This window comes from Dipteris shenzhenensis, chromosome 3, assembly GCF_047967505.1.
Source record: "Dipteris shenzhenensis isolate YYH24624 ecotype China chromosome 3, Dip_SZ_1.0, whole genome shotgun sequence".
In the NCBI taxonomy this organism is placed as follows: Eukaryota; Viridiplantae; Streptophyta; class Polypodiopsida; order Gleicheniales; family Dipteridaceae; genus Dipteris; species Dipteris shenzhenensis.
The window spans coordinates 12,436,943-12,455,503 of NC_141598.1; the positions used below are offsets into that span (position 1 = coordinate 12,436,943).

Genomic DNA, 18,561 nt, shown 5'->3' on the forward strand with positions numbered 1-18,561 from the left:
TGAGACTCCAAAGAAGTAGATGCTATTTGAAGTTACTGATCGTCAAATTTCTCCCTCTCCCCCTACTCCAACTAATTGTTAGTGTGGGGTTGTGAAGTCTCACGAGGATAATGAGAACATGTGTGTTGATGCTAATAAGAAGCAGCTATCCACCGAGCAGCTGGGCATCTCAACCTCGAGCTACAATATGCAGATGACTGTGAAGAAGCAGTTGGAGAAGAAGAGGAGGAGGCAGCGCAAGCAGCTGCAGCATGAATTGACCACAGCCATGCAGCCAACTCCACCTTTCTTTAGATTCTCCTCATCTAGCTATAGTAGTTCAAAGTGGTCTCCGATAGGCAACATAAGAAAGCTTCGCTATTGCCGCTCCTGGCTCTTGTGCCCCATCATCCGAGCTCCACTATATGATGTGGAGGGAGGGTAGTATGGCTCTGATACCAATTGTTGGAGCATAATTGCGATCATGGTAGAGGCAAATAGTACACGAGATAGAAGCAAAGGCAAGAGCATTGTATTCATGAATAGAGGGCCATTATATAGGCACCATGTTATATCTAGTGTACATCATATGTGATGTCACAACAGAAGCCACCAAGATCCTATAATCAAGCCACGACCTCCATGAATCTCTCAATCACACACCACACACCTAGATTCACTCAATCACACCTACTAACACCTAACTAGGCACACATACACACATATATGTTCACACACTCACTCATGTGATCACACTCACAACCATAGACCTTATGCGTCTTTCTTGCTTTGAACGCCGTTCCCACGGTGGTCTTTCAAGGTGAGAATATGATCCCATTACATCAATTTGTCCTTCATCCACATCATGCGGGATCATCCGGTGCCACTACACGTACTTTCCAGGTAAGAACATGCTTCCTCTCTTTCCTATTTTTCTTTTAGTGAACACATTGGCCTGTAGCTAGGTAACATTGGTGCTAGCTGCAGTGATGGGCATAGGAACTCTCCTCTCTTTTCCCTCTTTTTCCCATTTGTTGTTCTCTTGTTCTCTCCTCTTTTCTCTTGCTCCCTTCTCTTTCCCTCCTCTCTTTTCCTCTTCTCTTTTCCCTCTTTTTCCCCTCTCTTTCTCTCTCTCTCTCTCCTGTTTTAGAAAGGTCATCCTTGGGTAGCCCATCGATGGAGAGGGCTAGATTTAGCCATTCACCATCAAGATATGGGTCCTCCAGCTCATTTGGACCCTCAGTTTTACGTACTTGGGCAGAGTGTAAAATGGCTGCCAATCCGTTGGGCACCCAATTTTTAATGATCTCACAAGGGGGGGCCGGTTTGTAACTATTCCAGCCCATCCATGACTCTTTTTTTGGGTGACCAAACTTTGGGCACCCTTTGGCGGTGTGTAGAGGAGTTTCAATTAAAAGTGTCAAACAGCTTCTTCTTGATTAGGCAATGGAGCAACTAAATGTTCTTCTACCATGCAACCCAACGCAACACAGGCAACAAAGTAAGTTGTTGAGCAACAATCTCAGCTCTTCAGAGTTTAGGCAGAAGATTACTACGGAGTCTCTTTGAGTAGACGAGGCCAAAAGTCCAGATTTGTTTAAAGATGCGATAGGAACGCGACACCCATCTACATTGGAAGTGGAAGCCATTCCTTTGGTGCAGCCAGCGCTCGCAAGGGTTTGCCTCAGAACAATGAGCTTTAGAGATTTTCGTGTGGAAGTTTTGAATGAGCTTCCGTTGTTTGAGACAAACAAATTGCTACATACGTATATGAAGCGTGGGAGCTTGGTCGATGCTCGCCATGTGTTTGACAAGATGCCAAGGCACGATGTGGTGTCATGGAACATTGTCATCCTTGGGTATGCCAAACAGGAACAAGGTGCGCTGGCTTTGGACTTGTATGCACGGATGCGCCAGGAAGGTCTCCAACCGAATGCTAGAACCTTTGTTTGTGCGTTGAAGGCTTGCAGTAGCCTGGCAGCTCTGGAAGATGGAGACCAATTCGAGGATGGAGGATGCACAGAGAAAGGTAGGGCCATACACTCCCAAGTCGTAAAGGGTGGTTTGGAGTCGGATGTATTTGTGGGAACCACCTTAGTAGATATGTATGGGAAATTTGGGAGCATGGAGGATGCACGACGTGTCTTCGATGAATTGCCTCATCGTAATGCGGTATCGTGGAATTCTATGATCCTGGGGTATGCCAAGCAGGAAGACGGTGCAATGGCTTTGGAGTTGTATGCACAGATGCACCAAGAAGGTATCCAGTCAACTGCTCGAACCTTTGTTGGTGGATTGAAGGCTTGCAGCACCCTGGCAGCAATGAAAGAGGACTCCAAATTTATAGAAATGGGAAACCTGAAGAAATGTAGAGCCATCCACTCCCAAGTAGTACAGGGTGGCTTCGATTCTGAAGGATTCGTGGGAAATGCTTTGGTTGATATGTATGCAAAATGTGGGAACATGGAGGATGCACATGTTGTCTTTGAGGAATTGCCTCATCGTGATGTGGTTTCCTGGAATGCCATGATCCTGGGATTTAGCAAGGAAGAGGGTGCACTGTCTTTGAATCTGTATGGGCAGATGCAACGGCAAGGTTTCCACCCCAGTGCTCGAACTTTTGTGGGTGCATTGAAGGCTTGCAGTAGTCTGGCAGCACTAGAAGAGGGCAAGCACATTGATGGGAAATTTGCCAAAATAGGATGCCTGGAGAAAGGTAGAGCTATCCACGTCCAAGTAGTGAAGAATGGTTTTGAATGTGATATATTTGCGGGAACTGCCTTGGTCAATATGTACGCTAAGTGTGAGAGCATGGAGGATGCACGTCATGTCTTTGATGAATCGCCTCGCCGTGATATGGTGTCCTGGAATGCCATGATTTTAGCATATGCTGAGCAAGAGGAAAATGAGGAGGCTTTTAGGCTTTACACACAAATGCAATGGCAAGGTGTGTCACCAGATAGCTTGGCCTTTGTTGCCATCCTGAAAGCATGTGGCAACACAGCAGCCTTGGAAATTGGAATGGAACTCCATTCTCAAATTATTATGTTTGGACTTGAGTCTGTTTTGAATGTAGCCAATGGTCTTATTGACATGTATGCTAAATGTGGGAGCATGGTTGATGCTCAACAATTGTTTAATGTTTTACCCACAAGGGATGTCGTTATATGGAATACATTAATTGCAGGATATGCCCGCCAGGGCTTTAGTGAGCTTGTGTTTCATTTGTTTGAGAGAATGAGGCGAGAAAGCATACAGCCAGACGTGGTGACTTTTGTCAGTATTCTCACAGTATGCAGTCATGTGGGTCTAGTGGACAAGGGCCAGGAGTACTTTCAAGCTATGAGCGAACAATATGGCATTATTGCGACCATGGAGCTTTACACTTGCATGGTTGATCTTCTTGGCCGTGCAGGCCAATTGTACAAGGCAGTGGCAATAGTAGAGAAGATTCCTTTCCAACCTAGTGCTATTGTATGGTTGACTGTGTTGGGGGCTTGCCGAAGGTGGAATAATGTAGAGGTTGGAAGGTATGCTTTTGAAAATGTGGTGAGATTAGACGGAAAACTTACTGCACCATATGTGCTGATGGAAAACATATATGCAGATGCTCACATTCATGATGAACGCATAAGATGGAGCTTATGTGAGAATGCAATTGTAGAGCTCCCAAAAGGGGGCCAATGATACATGTGCCACAGAGCAGTGTTGCGTCACGTGCAGGTCCAAATCGTGCTCTCATAGTGGTACTCATTGGATCAGTGCCCGGTGGAGTCCATAGAGGACTATGGCTATATGCCACCCCAATGAACTAGCACACTATGTGAATGATTACCTGAAGAACTTCCATAACTAGTATGGAATATGGGGTCATCACGGTATTGAAATTTGTAGGAAGAGGCCATTTAAGTACACTACGATAGAGCCGCATGGCCAAAAAACATCAAGAAGTAGTAGCACCTCCCTTATAGCTCATCCCTTGCAACTTGCTTCAATGCCTAGCCATCCACAAGGACATCTCTTCCCCCCCTAAAAAGAGGCCACGGGGATTGAGGAGAGATCCCTCTATTAGGCCTCGTATTTGAGGGATATGCATGGGGGGTTAAGTAGTCCTTGACTTGACCTGTGTACACCAGTACATACCAAAGGACACCCTCATGCCCTTAGTATATGTGGAGGTGAGGCATAGACCCCAACAATCCCTGAGCAAGCCAAAGCCACACATTTAATTGACTAGCTTCCCCCTCCGGAGTATTGTTCTCCTGGAATTGCTGCGTGCCTTCTCTGAGCATATGCCACTGTCAGGTTCCTAGAGCTGCCTACCAATAAGTGCTCCCATTGACATTGAATTCAAATTGATACACCAGACAGTGATATAGCTTAGTTGCCACACAGTCATGCAGGCGCCATTACTGCAAGGAGCTTCTGTGGACTGTCATATCCCGCTGGAGCTGGCAAAGTACGTGCAACTGTTGTGACACATCATCATCATCATCACCATGTACATCATCTATAGCATCCACCATGGTCTGCATCCGCCAGAAAGGAGCCTTGCATGGCTCTGACAACACTTGTAGAGCCCCTAAAACAGGGTCGATGATCATGTGGCACTATGCAGTCGCATGCGGGTTCCTCAGACGGGCTGCCTGGCTGCTCCTGAGAACTTCTCTTACGCCTTAAAAAGATAGAGGAGAGTACCCTCTATCAGGCTCTATATTCAAGTGATAATCAAGTACTATTTGCATGTGCAGCTAATGAGTCCCTGAATTTACATGTGTGCACCAGACCCTTAGCCCTCATCTGGTTTGGTTTTTTCCACCATAAGGTAAGGTATTCTTCCCAACAGCTCAATCATGGGAGAGAACCCAGAACAGAGTTCACTGCATTTGTGGCAGAATGGTGCATTCTATTATGGTGCTTGATTGGAGCCATCTCCAAAGCAAAGATTTTATGCAAGGCTGGCAAATCTTTCTTTTCAAATTGAAGAGTAAGGATACTGTGCCTGATTTGGACAGTATCTTTCAGGAAATGGCCTACTGAAAGGAAGATGCACTTCTGGACACAGTGAGCAGGTGACGGCCCTTTGCCCTATTAATATTCCTGAGCAGATAACATAAGTGCAGGTCTGTGATGATTGTCACAAGACCGACCACTGGTGAATCAAATTACATCAGAACGATCTTGCAGAGACGCAAATCACATTCATAACGACAAAGGTAGAAAAGTGCTCTTGTGGGGACTGTTGGTGACTAATGCTTTCATAACAGTATCCCTCTGCTGTGGAGACTGTGTGCCAAAATGGAGTCTGCTGTGCTGACAGGAGTGGAGATACCTTACAGTGCATGTCTTAGATCTGGTGGCTACTGGCCTGCCTGTACTGGGAAGGATATCAGCTGATCTTGGCCCGCATCATTCCTTTGTTCCTGCATTCCGAGGGTATCCCCCATAACTTTATCTGCAGTTCTTCTGTACAGTCCCCCGCTGATGGCGATTGGCGTCTGGTAGATCCGACTGCGTCACCTGCATGTCCCATCTGTGACGCGTCTCTGGATAAGCTCACACAAAGCGGCAGCACAAATTGGATTTGTGAATTAATGGATGTCCCGCACAGTATACTTTGTTCAAACATTGAGAGAAATGCGCTGCCCTCGGAAAAAATTAAGGGTTCTCAAGAACCACAAGCAGAACTGTGTGCAATGGGTAGAAGCTGTGTGACAGCAGAAGACTTGTGCTCAATGACAGCCCTCGCTGGCTAAGACTATGACTTGCAATCATACGAGTAACAATTCTAAACTGTTTTTATAACAATTATCCTGCTGTAATGAGTGACCCCTTAGCAGTGAAGCACAAGACATGACACAGTACAGACTAAACTTCACAAAAAACTAGTTGGGAGTCAGAGAGACAGACAGACACAATACAAACATATGCACACGGAACCACGAATGAACATCTGCAGACACACAGATCAAAGGAAAAAAATAGATCAAAGAGAGAACTAATTAAGAAACAAGGTTCTGCTCAAGTTCTCATGAGCACCACCAATCCCTCTCAGTTCCTAGCATCAGTTGTCTTAATCCTGATTCATTCCCATGTTGTCTAAGACAATCATCACCAAACCTAGTGGAGCAACAAGAAGAATTTCCTTTCAGTATCTGGATGCTTTATGAGATGCAGGTGTGTGGAGTCTAAAAGGCAATTTGGTCAGAACTCCCTCGTACTATGGAAGTTGTTGGCAGTTCTAATGCTTATTTAGGTGTGGTGTAGATAAATGGTCAGATATAGCACCTTATGGCCTCAGTGGAGCAGCATCCCGTTGTCCTTGTGGTATAGGTTGGGAGTCACCTTTCGTCCAAGTTGCGGCCTGCTGGTATTGTGATAATTCTTTCTATCTTAAATGGTGCATTGCCCTATCAGCTAGATTTAGATTTAGATGCTCGTTGGGGAGATACTAAAATGAAAACGTTTATAGACTTCACAAGCAGTTGTAGCTTGAATGAAGAGATTTTGGACTACCTTTTGATTAGCCTTCTCCTTTAGTGCTAGCCTTCGTCATGGCTGAGTCTGCCCTTCACCTCCGGAATGCCGACAGAAACTCAGTACGAAGACTTTGTATAAATGGATGCTCAAGTATGTGTGGGTGTGTGGATTTGTATGTGTGAGAGCATATTTTTATACTATGGTCTACACCCACTGTTGGGCGCTGATGTCAGTGGGGATGTCATAGTAGCTAGTCCCTGCTATGCATGATGGAGTTTATGGTTTTCAACCTTGTGAGTGACTATGATGAGATTGAACTGCACTATGTTGTGTTTTTAGAGGATGAGTTTGGGAATTCTGAATTCATCTAGGTATATGCTTCTGCTGTATTAGCGGGCATGCAAATTTCACCTTGTGAAGTTTTTATCCAAGTTGCGGCCTGCTGGTATTGTGATAATTCTTTCTATCTTAAATGGTGCATTGCCCTATCAGCTAGATTTAGATTTAGATGCTCGTTGGGGAGAGACTAAAATGAAAACGTTTATAGACTTCACAAGCAGTTGTAGCTTGAATGAAGAGATTTTGGACTACCTTTTGATTAGCCTTCTCCTTTAGTGCTAGCCTTCGTCATGGCTGAGTTTGTCCTTCACCTCCGGAGTGCCGACAGAAACTCAATACGAAGACTTTGTATAAATGGATGCTCAAGTATGTGTGGGTGTGTGGATTTGTATGTGTGAGAGCATATTTTTATACTATGGTCTACACCCACTGTTGGACGCTGATGACGTCAGTGGGGATGTCATAGTAGCTAGTCCTTGCCATGCATGATGGAGTTTATGGTTTTCAACCTTGTGAGTGACTATCATGAGATTGAAACTGCACTATGTTGTGTTTTTAGAGGATGAGTTTGGGAATGTTCCTGGATTCATCTAGGTATATATTGACTTTACGTCTCCATGTAAGGTGAGGTATTCAACCTGATCCCATGAGAACACCGGTATACATACTGAGGATCTCAAGTGAAGGATTGTCATGTGCACGGATTGGTATCTGACGTGTACTGGGTACACAAGACTAGCTTAGGTAACCTGGGGAGGCTTAGAGCTAGGCAGGCTTGATCCTCGGGTTGAGTGGCAAGGGTACGGACTATTTATAGGTCTTCGCTATTTTTGGCGCTCAAGGCCCGAGTCTATAAAAGGGGCCCAGGGGGTTCAGTTCTCAGTGTGCAGTTGGGAGCAAGTTTCGTTCCCAGGTGCTAGGTCTGTTCCTGGATTGAGTCGCGGACGTGCGCCTGCATCTTAGCGTAGCCCAAGGCCCAGTGGCAGATCCCAGGCTTCACAGCGCCACCTGGTGGTATGGGACACCAGGCTGGTTTGGATCTGATTGGGAGTTTGTGCTAGTAGCTCAGCTCGTGGCTCGGAGGGGACATCTCCTGATTTGGGATCACATCCCGTAGATGTCATGGTTGGGTGGTGAGCAGCCTGCTCTGTTCTCATGTGGTGTGTGTTTGTTTTGCAGATCAGAGGTTTCAGGAGTGCTGGGATGTGTCAGTTGGTATCAGAGCCAGCTCCTGAGGTAGGAATTTCTGATGCGAGTACTTTGGACGATTTCTTTCTCCAGGTATGCCCTAAATTTCGAAATTTGTTGCTGCAAATCCTGGTTGGCTCCTGGGTTATCAGGGGTGGTCAGGATGTATGGAAAAGGTAGGAGAAAGAGAGAGTCTAGATTTCGAAATTCCTGAAGGGTTGAGGTGAGAGAGGGATGAGCATAGCTGGGAGAGAGCAGAGGTGTAGGAAGGAGAGGCGATAGGGTAGCTAAGTGGCAGGCGAGCGGTTCGAGGCTGACGGGGCTACGTGGGGGTCGAGAACGCAGAGTTGGAGGCTGTGTTGGTGCGCCATGTCTGGAAGGATCTTCGGCCAGGGCAGGGAGAGGCGCAAGGAACTGGAACAGGGTGCGGCCACCGTGTGGGAGATGCTGTTTTTTTCGAAAAAGCACCACCCTCCAAAGTTGGGAGGGTGAGCCTTTTTTGGAAGCAGGGCTTCCTAATCTGGCTGCCCTGTTCCCTATATAGTTGGACAAGGTTCCAAGCTCAACCACAACCTTGCGAGGAGGCCTCTTTGCCCAACGACTTGATTGCGCCATCGGGATTCGGGACAGCCTGCGTCATCGGCCGTACACATGCGTCAGCCACCGTACGCCCACGTCAGCAACTGTACGGATTGCATCAGCGTCTGTACAGATTACATCAGCAATTGTACGGATTGCGTCAGCAACCGTACGTACAGCCACGTCAGCAATCCGTACAATCTGCACCTGTACGGTCAACGGGAGGGTACCGTACAGTACGGATTGCTGCAGGAATCCGTACACTGCAGCCTGCAGCGAATTCAGCAAGATTCCGGGCTTATTGCGCCCGTGGTTCGCCAGTTTTCAGCATCTTCTTCCGTCAGCATCTTTTGGGACGGTTTTTCTCTGCTCCACTCTCCTTTCAGCTTCGATTCACTCAGTTATTTCTCTCAGTTTATATTCGTTCAAATCAGATTTCAGATATGTCTGATCCTGCAAATCCCGAGTTCACACCATGGGAGATCAGGATTTGGATTACACTCCTGTGGGAGAGGAAGACCAGGGTCTTTATGACGATCTGATTACGAAGAAGGCCTTCAGTGAATTCACTACTGCTCTGGATGGCAAATTCGAGCAGGTTAATGCGAATCAAACGGGGTTGACACAGCAACTCCAAGGGATTGAAGCGACTCTCACTCTTCTGGCTAGCACCGTGCAGGCACTCACGCATGTGGATGCCATGGCTTCAGTGCTAGGTCCGAACATAACTCCAGATCCTTTTCCGGGAGATCAAAAGTCTCGAACTAAGGAGGTGGTTGACACTTGGTTACACAAGTGGCAGGTACACTTCCAGTTCCACCCGTACCCAGATGAGAAGAAAATCCAGCTTGCAGCCGGTTTCATGTCAGGTAAAGCGTTGCTATGGTGGAAGAAACTCCAACCTAAGCCGGATACATGGATAGATTTCGAAGGGGTCTTAAGGAAGGAGTTCGTGAAGAAGGAGGACGATTATGATATCGTTGGCAAGCTTAAAGCCCTCGATATGTCAAAGCTGAACTTGTCATTTGAAGTTTATCTTCAAAGGTTTCGGGATCTGCAGACCAGGGCCACAAAGATGGATCGAGTGACCTTGTTAGGTTTCTTTGTAGATGGTTTGCCAGATTCGTACAAGTTGCAAATAAAGAACAACAAATGCACAACGTTGCAAGAGGGCATGAACTACACGCGTATTTATGATGATACCATGGCTGGTGCAAAAGCAACTACAGTTTCCGACACGAGTGGAAAGAACAAACGCAAGTTCTTTCAGCCTACGACTGGTACCGGGGAGACGAAGTCTACGGAGAACGCCTCCAAGAAAAACTTGACTCAGGCAAAGAATGGTCGAGCCCGTTTCCTTCGCACATTGAAGCTTAAGAAAGAAGGACGTTGCTTCTATTGCGAGGAGTGGGGCCACACCAAGAATGAGTGTCCAAAGTGGAAGAATCAAAAGTTAGTGCTTGGACCGAAGCTCCAGGCGGGTCCAGGTACCAAAGCCAAGGGAGCGAACCAAGTTTCGATGACAGGTATTTCTGTAAATGTCATTACCTGCCCACTTTCTTGTAATTGCACTTTCAATACTTCGTTGTTTGGTTCCCATGATCTTTTCCGAGTTTATGGATAAGTTATGGACCAACAGGTTCACATTCTCTTTGATCCGGGCAGCTCTCACAACTTTGTTAATTACAAATTTGTGCAGAAGATGGGGCTGTCCACAGTACCTAGCGATCACACCTATGAGGTGCAGCTTCCAGCTGGGAAGCAGTTTTGGGATCGCAAGGTTGGGCGCTTCCTATCCGGATTCAAGCTTACACAGGGACTCTTACGTGTTATGTTATGCACCTGGAGCATGTAGACTTGTTGATCGGAATAGAGTGGTTTAAAACCCACAATATTCAGATTGGATGGACGGAGCATATCCTTTCTTTTGTAGATAAGGACACCCAATTTTGTATTCAGTGTGATAAAATTCCCTCTTCTCAGGGACCTATTGTATCTGCGATGCAGCTTCGGAATATATTAAACACTTCTCATTATGATGTCTATCAGTGTGTTTTGATTCCGCTTTCTTCATTTGTTGTCTCTGTAATAAACAAAAATGATTTAAGTGTGTTTGAACACCGTGAATTGAGAATGTTGTTAGATAGTTTTCAGGATGTATTCCTTGCTCAACTGTCGGAAGGTTTACCTCTAGAACGGGCAGTAGTTCATCGCATAGACTTAGTCCTAGGGGCTCAATCTATTAGTGTACCACCTTATAGGATGAGCCAGGTAGAGGAGGATGAGTTAGCTACCCAGCTACAGGATTACCTGAATATGGGCTATATACGCCCAAGTAAATCACCTTGGGGTGCACCTGTCCTCTTAAGAAAGAAAAAAGATTCTACTTGGAGAATGTGTATAGATTATAAACGATTAAATAAAGTGACAAAATTAAGAATCGATACCCTCTACCTCGTTCCGATGATCTGATAGACCGTTTGGCCGGAGCGAAGTATTTCACTAAGATTGATTTGCGTATGGGTTATCACGAAATCCGTATCTATGCTAAACACATAGATAGAACCGCATTCCGAACTAGGTATGGTCATTACGAGTTCCTCGTATTACCTTTTGGTTTGACCAATGCTCCTGCCACCTTTCAGCAGATGATGAACGATTTGTTCAGGGATTTTCTGGGCAAATTCGTTGTAGTGTTCTTAGATGACATCTTGGTATATAGTCTAACGCTTGAGGATCACATAGGACACCTTCGGATTGTCTTAGTTATTCTAAGATAGCATAAGCTCTGTGCCAAGATGAGTAAATGTGACTTCTTTATGAAGGAGATCATTTACTTAGGGCACAAGATTTCTTCTGAAGGTATTAGCATTGATCTGGATCGCATCCAGAAGGTTTTAGAATGGCCTATTCCTCAGATTGTGAAACAACTTCGTTCTTTCCTGGGATTTACGGTATTTCTACGGAAATCTGTGCGTGATTATTCACATATCACGGCACCCTTGACAAACATATTGAAAGGTCGTGGACGTAGGTCTACCCAGCCAACCTTTTGATATGATGCAATGAACAAGGCTTTTGAAACCTTGAAGTTTTCTATCAAGGAAGCACCCGTTCTTGCATTACCCGATCCTACCCGGCCTTATGTTTTAGAGGCCGATGCGAGTGATTATGCGATTGGGGCAGCTCTATTCCAAGAGGGCAGACCTGTAGCTTTCGAGAGTAAGAAGCTAGACGACACCCAATATCGTTGACCCACACTAGAAAAGGAACTTTATGCTGTAGTGTATGCCCTTAAAGTTTGAGGAGACACTACTTGTATGGTTCAAAGTTCCTTGTATTGACTGATCATCAGTCAATTAAGTATGTGTGTGATGGATCTGAATTGAGGGGACGGAAAGCTAGATGGGCAGAATTAATGCAAGATTTTGATTTTGAAATACGTTGTCGTAAGGGTTCGTTGAATAGTGTGGCGGATGCCTTAAGTCGAGTTAAGTTTGTAAATGCTCTGTCATTTACGGAAATATCCTCAGACCTATTTCAATCCTTGAGAGGGCTATACGCAACTGATAGTCATTTCAGTTCTTATTGGCAGAGAGTCCAGGATGGGAGCTCCATGGTTGACCAGGACTCAGGGATTGTGCCACCTACGGTGCAGGTGGCGGGAGGTCAGTGGATGATTAGGAACAGCTTGCTGTTCCGGAATGAAAAGATTTGTGTGCCAGATGTTCTGGACCTTAAATCTAAGATTCTCTGGGAGTGTCATGATGCTCCTAGTGCTGGACATCCGGGTATACATCGAACTCTGTCTCTTGTGAAGCATACCTTTTATTGGCCTAAGATGCGTGCATTTATTGAGAGCTATGTAGTAGGTTGCCGGGTTTGTAAGGTTACTAAGGCAGAACGCTTTAGGAGCGCGGGCTTATTACAACCATTACAGATTCCAGGTAATAAATGGGAAAGTATTTCCATGGATTTTATTACTGGTTTTCCTCGAACGCGCAAGGGTCATGACTCCATTTGGGTCATAGTCGACCGTTTGACAAAAATGGCTAGGTTCTTACCTACTAGAACAACTATTTCAGAGTTCAGTTGGCTCATGAGTTTGTGGACCACTTGTTTAAGCTGTATGGTTTGCCATTTGACATAGTCAGTGACAGGGACTCAAAGTTTACAAGTAACTTTTGGACACTTGTTTTTGAGAAGTTAGAAACTACTCCAAGTATGAGTTCCTCGGATCATGCACAATCCGATGGCAGTACAGAGAAGGTTAACCAGTTGGTTGAAGACATGCTTCGGGCTTATGTATCTAAGAGACAGTCTTCATGGGAAGATTATCTACCTATGATAGAATTTGCTTACAACAGTGCAAAGCATTTGAGTACTGGTTACAGTCCTTTTATGCTTATGTACGGGTTTCAACCTAAGTCACCAGTTATGGTTGGATTAAAAGGAATTCAAAATGATGCTGCAACTTGCTAGACATGCAGGAAATGTTGCAGTTTGCCAAGGAGTCTATTAGAAGTGCCCAAGATCGGGACAGGTTTTATGCTAATAGACATCGTTCTTCACCTAGAGAGTTCTCTGAAGGAACGATGGTATATTTGCGAATTCCTAAGGAATCCAAGAGCCTAAGTACTGGTTTGGTTCCGAAATTATCCCCCAGATACTGTGGTCCGTTCAAGGTCATTAAAAGAATTGGACCAGTTGCATATCGACTAGAATTGCCTCCTGATGTTAAAGTCCATCTAGTCTTTCATGTTAGTAGACTGAAAGAAGTCTTGGGTGCGGATGATCAACTAGTTTCTCCTCACGAGATAATAGAAGTTATAGATTTGACTTTTATTCCACACGAACCTGAGTGTATTCTTGAATTTCATGACAGACAGATTCGCAATCGATCCATCACGGAATACAAGATCAAGTGGAAGGATCGTGTTGAGGAGGATGCAACATGGGAGACATTACAAAACCTCCAAAGAACGTTTCCGGGTTTTTTAGCGAACTCAGGAGTGAGTTCTTAGAGGAGGGGGAGTATGTCATGTGCACGGATTGGTATCTGACATGTACTGGGTACACAAGACTAGCTCAGGTAACTTGGGGAGGCTTAGAGCTAGGCAGGCTTGATCCTCGGGTTGAGTGGCAAGGGTACGGACTATTTATAGGTCTTCGCTATTTTTGGCGCTCGAGGCCCGAGTCTATAAAAGGGGCCCAGGGGGTTCAGTTCTCAGTGTGCAGTTGGGAGCAAGTTTCGTTCCCAGGTGCTAGGTCTGTTCCTAAATTGAGTCGCGGACGCGCGCCTGCATCTTAGCGTAGCCCAAGGCCCAGTGGCAGATCCCAGGCTTCACAGCGCCACCTGGTGGTATGGGACACCAGGCTGGTTTGGATGTGATTGGGAGTTTGTGCCAGTAGCTCAGCTCGTGGCTCGGAGGGGACATCTCTTGATTCGGGATCACATCCCGTAGATGTCATGGTTGGGTGGTGAGCAGCCTGCTCTGTTCTCACGTGGTGTGTGTTTGTTTTGCAGATCAGAGGTTTCAGGAGTGCTGGGATGTGTCAAGGATGGATCTCCTTCAACATTGCAACTGCATTAAGAACTGCACCCAAAGTTTTATCAAGGGGATGTAGATCACAATGGGATTGGAGCATGTGAATGACAGCGTAATGAATGTTCTGAGATGCTCTATTCTCGTGGAAGCGTCTCTTTTCCAAGAGCCTCAGAGCTGCACTAAATGTCAGTTCAAGGCTTCATGTAGAGTGACTTTGGTGCCATAAGTTGTGAATTTTCATCCCCAACCTGCCTTATCTATGTGATACTCCCCTTGTTTCCCATGTTCCCATTGTTAAGGGAATGCTTGGTGTGCACACCATTCAACAGGAACACATTCCCATTCAGCACTGATCTTCTTTGACCAGCCGCTTTCCCTCTAGGGGATAGATCTCACACAGATGTTATGGATTTAAGTTGTCATTCTTTGTTTTTCTTTGTTGTGAAACATATTCTGTTGAAAGGATAATTGCATTCTAAAGAGAATTTTTATCTTTCTGAAGAGGAGGTGAGCTAAATTTGGAAGCAGGGACAGGAGGTTCCAATAGAAACCTCTGAGCGTGCTTCTGCATCAACTTGCTGTATTACCAATAAGAATTGTAATTTCAAGGCCATTTCCAGGTGTTGAAGTCGGAGTCAGAGCACATCGTAGTTTCAAAATAGTTCCAAAGTTCGCTACTATGATATATGATGGCTGTAGTGACGATGAGAGAATGATTTTGAAATGTATATTCCTTTAAAGTGAATATTCGTCTCAAATAGATCATGCTGTGGCTGTTCAATTTGAATTTCTATCATGATTAGCAAAGCCAAGGTGGTGTTCAAAAGTCTTTTGTATAAGGCAAAGCATTCTGGTTATTTCAAGACTCAAAATCTTTAGTGTGAAAAGCTATTTATATAGGCTTTCTTCATTAATAGTAAGTTGGACCATTTCAGTATTGTTTCAAGATTTCTGTTCTTTTTGTCCCTTTGTGTTTACAAGTATTTGGTTTGTTTTGTGGAAATTGTGGTAATGTAATGACATGATAGCACGCTGTTAATTTGTATCAATTTTGTTTCATCACAGTCATATGAGAGCAAAGAGGTGAATACAGAATTATCTGGTACAGCAAGTATTATCTATTTCTAGTATGCGCTAGTATGCTACGATATGTTCTTGTCAAGTATATTTTTCTTGCTTGTAAAGTTTAGGCATGTGTTTAGGCATTATGAATGCAATGTACACTGGATAATGATCACTGCAATAACAATGTTCGGTTGAGAAAGCAAATTTATTGTTACTGTTTTTAATGTTACTTGTTGGGTTATGACTAATGCTCCGATTTTCACCCTGGCAGACGTTGGCATTGGAGACTTCAGAATACTAAGTGACGAGACACAGCTTTATGAGGCACATTGGGCCTCATGGAGCTGAGAGGGACTTATTTCCCCAGAAAAGCTATTTGTTGTCTTTTGCAGAGATGCATGGACAATGGAGACATAACAGCAGGTAGGGAAGTGCTTGACCTTATTGTGAAGAGTGGATACGAATCAAATGCCTTTCTGGGGAGCTATTTGATTCGCATGTTTGCATCATTTGGAAATTTACCAGAAGCAAACCAAGTCTTTAGTAATCTCTCTGATCCAGATGTATTTTCCTGGAGTGCTATTATTTCCGCATTTGCCAAGTATGGGAAAAGTGAGCAGGCTATCAGATTATATAAACATATGCAAAAATCAAGTGTCAAACCAGATGGACATGTTTATGTCGCAGTCCTCAAGGCATGTGCTGGTATGGCATCCCTGAAACAAGGCAAGCTGATTCATGCTCACATTCTTGGTACTCCGTTGAAATCAGATTTATATGTTTGCAACACCCTGATTGACATGTATGCCAAATGTGGGAGTCTAAAGGATGCATATGAGGTGTTTGCTGATTTGCCAAACCAAGATCTGGTGACATGGAATACATTGATTGCAGGATATGTTCAGCATGATTATTGGCAAGAAGCATTCCAGCTTTTCCAGAAGATGCAACTAATGGGAATTAAGCCGAACCAAATCACTTTTGTTTGCATTTTGAAAGTATATATAAGAATGTCAGCCCTAGGTGAAGGCAAGCTGTTTCATGCTGTTGTCATTGAACATGGTTTCGAATGGGACATTATTGTTGGCAATGCACTCATAGACATGTATGCCAAATGTGGAAGTCTCAAGGATGCACAAGCATTGTTTGACAAATTCCCAAAAAAGAATGTAGTGACATGGAGTGCACTGATAGAAGGATACGCTGAGCATGGATGTGCACAGAAAGCCCTTTTGGCTTTTGAGATCATGCAACAGGAGTGCATAAAACCGAATGAAGTCACGTTTATCAGTGCCTTGAAAGCTTCTATGAGCATTGGAGTGCTCGATCAAGGCAAGCTGATTCATGCACACATTATCAAAACTGGTTTGGAGTTCCATGCTAACATCGGTAACACACTCATTTGTGTGTATGCCAATTGTGGGGCCCTTGAGGATGCAGACAGGGTGTTTGACAAATTATCAAATCGAGATGTGGTGACATGGAATGCCATCATCACTGCGTATGCCCAAAATGAGCATGGCCAGAAGGCCTTTCAACTCTTTAGACAAATGCAGCAGGAGTGTATGGAGCCAGACAGGCTCACATTTGTCAGCATTCTGAAAGCATGCATAGGCATTGTTGAGCTAAACCAGGGCAAGCTGTTTCATGCCCAGATTATGGAAATCGGCTTTGAATTGGATGCAGTGATTGGCAATACCCTCATCAACATGTATGCAAAATTTGGTAGCCTTCAGCAGGCACATAAGGTGTTTGATAAATTGCCTAAGCAAAATGTGGTAACGTGGAATGCAATTGTGGGAGGATATGCTCAGCATGGGCAGGTTGAGGAGGCTCTCCAACTTTATCAACAAATGAAACAGGAGGGAGCAGATCCAAATGAAGTGACTTTTGTGTGCATCTTGAAAGCATGTTCTGATATAGATGCGCGAGAGAAGGGTGGACTTATTCATACTCACATCCTGAAAAGTGGGTGTGAGTTGAATGCCTATATTAGTAGTGTCCTCATCAACATGTATACCACGTGTGGGTGTTTTGAGGATGCCCGAAGTGTATTCAAGACATCGCTGAACCGGAGTGTGGTTACTTGGAGTGCAATGATTGCAGGATTCGCCCATCGCAGTGACTACAAGTCAGCGCTGAAATATTTCAACGATATGCAAAACGAAGGTGTAAAGCCAGATAATGTAGCATATGTTTCTCTTCTCTCTGCCTGCAGTCATGTGGGCCTGCTGCACGAAGGCGATCATCATTTTAAACTGATGACGGAAGAGCATGGAATTGCTCCAAAACTTGAACATTACAACTGCATGGTCGACCTGCTTGGCCGTGCAGGACATTTGAAGAAGGCTGCAGTCTTGCTTCAAAATATGCCGTTTGAAGCGAATGTGGTGAGCTGGACATCTTTACTTGGTCATTGCAGAACACATGGTAATGTGGAACTTGGAAGGCGATGCTTTAACCACATTCATGCAATAGACAGCAGAAACTCTGCTGGATGCTTTCTTATGTCCAGCATTTATGCTCATGCTGGCATGCATGAAAATGCAGGCAACTTAGAAGAACATAGAAAACACAACAATGCTTGGAAGAAGCCAGGCAAGGCATTTATTGAGGTTGGTATCGATATTCATGAGTTCATTGTGGGGGACAAAAGCCATCCACAAAACAATGATATCTATGCAAGACTACGGAAATTAAATCTCCAAATAAGGGAGGAGGGATATATGCAATGCCAAAACTATGCTCGATTAGAATAAAGATGTTCTGCCTAGGCAAAAAGTGAAAAGTGACCATTGTTTTTAGGCTTATTTGAGAACCTAGAGCACAATGATTCGAGTGTTGAATCTTTGGGTGCATGATGACGCTCCAATGCCGTAGCTATTATTAACAGTTGAGAGGTCAGAGGATTGTTTTCTACACTAACCTTTCTATGGAATTGTATTTTTGGTTTTGTGGATTACATCATTCTCAAGGGCTTCAATCGCTTTATTGCTTCTGGCCTTGGCATTCAGCGAATACAGTACTCCTTTAGGGCTGGAGTACAAGGGTTAGAACTGAGAGATCCTCCTTGGAATTGAAGGCTGCTGTTGAACTGAGTGCTGAGCTGCTACATTGAGGATTGAGCTGCTTGGCTGGGCTGTTGATGCTCATTGAAGAAGCTATGCCTGCTGCTGGCTTGCTGTTCGAATGAGGTCCCCAAGGCGGCCTTTTTTTGGGAGGAAGGCTACTGGGGGCTGCAGTCATCTCCTGAACCAGCCGACTAGGACTCATTTGGGGGCCTTACAGCTCAGCAACTAAGTTATGGTGAAGTATAACAGAGGGTGGAGCATTAATCTCCAACAATGTTCACTAACTGTCTCAGAGCTGGCTGCCATGAAAT

General features: G+C 44.7%; 2 protein-coding genes across 3 annotated transcripts; both read left to right on the forward strand.

The window, feature by feature from the left end:
* The first annotated feature begins 1,400 nt into the window (after nucleotides 1-1,400).
* LOC147903375 (pentatricopeptide repeat-containing protein At2g33680-like) lies at nucleotides 1,401-17,966 on the forward strand. 2 transcript variants are annotated; one of them, XM_087372855.1, is made up of 3 exons: nucleotides 1,401-1,480; nucleotides 15,451-15,884; nucleotides 16,074-17,966. In XM_087372855.1, exons 2-3 carry the CDS (start codon nucleotides 15,518-15,520, stop codon nucleotides 17,936-17,938), a joined length of 2,232 nt encoding a protein of 743 aa, XP_087228981.1. In that variant the 5' UTR covers nucleotides 1,401-1,480; nucleotides 15,451-15,517; the 3' UTR covers nucleotides 17,939-17,966. The 2 variants fall into 2 exon arrangements, with proteins under 2 accessions (XP_087228981.1, XP_087228980.1); XM_087372854.1 differs by having other exon boundaries at nucleotides 15,451-17,966.
* Nucleotides 1,672-3,666, forward strand: LOC147903376 (pentatricopeptide repeat-containing protein At4g39530-like). The gene has a single exon (XM_087371537.1). It carries the CDS (start codon nucleotides 1,672-1,674, stop codon nucleotides 3,664-3,666), a length of 1,995 nt encoding a protein of 664 aa, XP_087227663.1.
* Nucleotides 17,967-18,561: the final 595 nt, after the last annotated feature.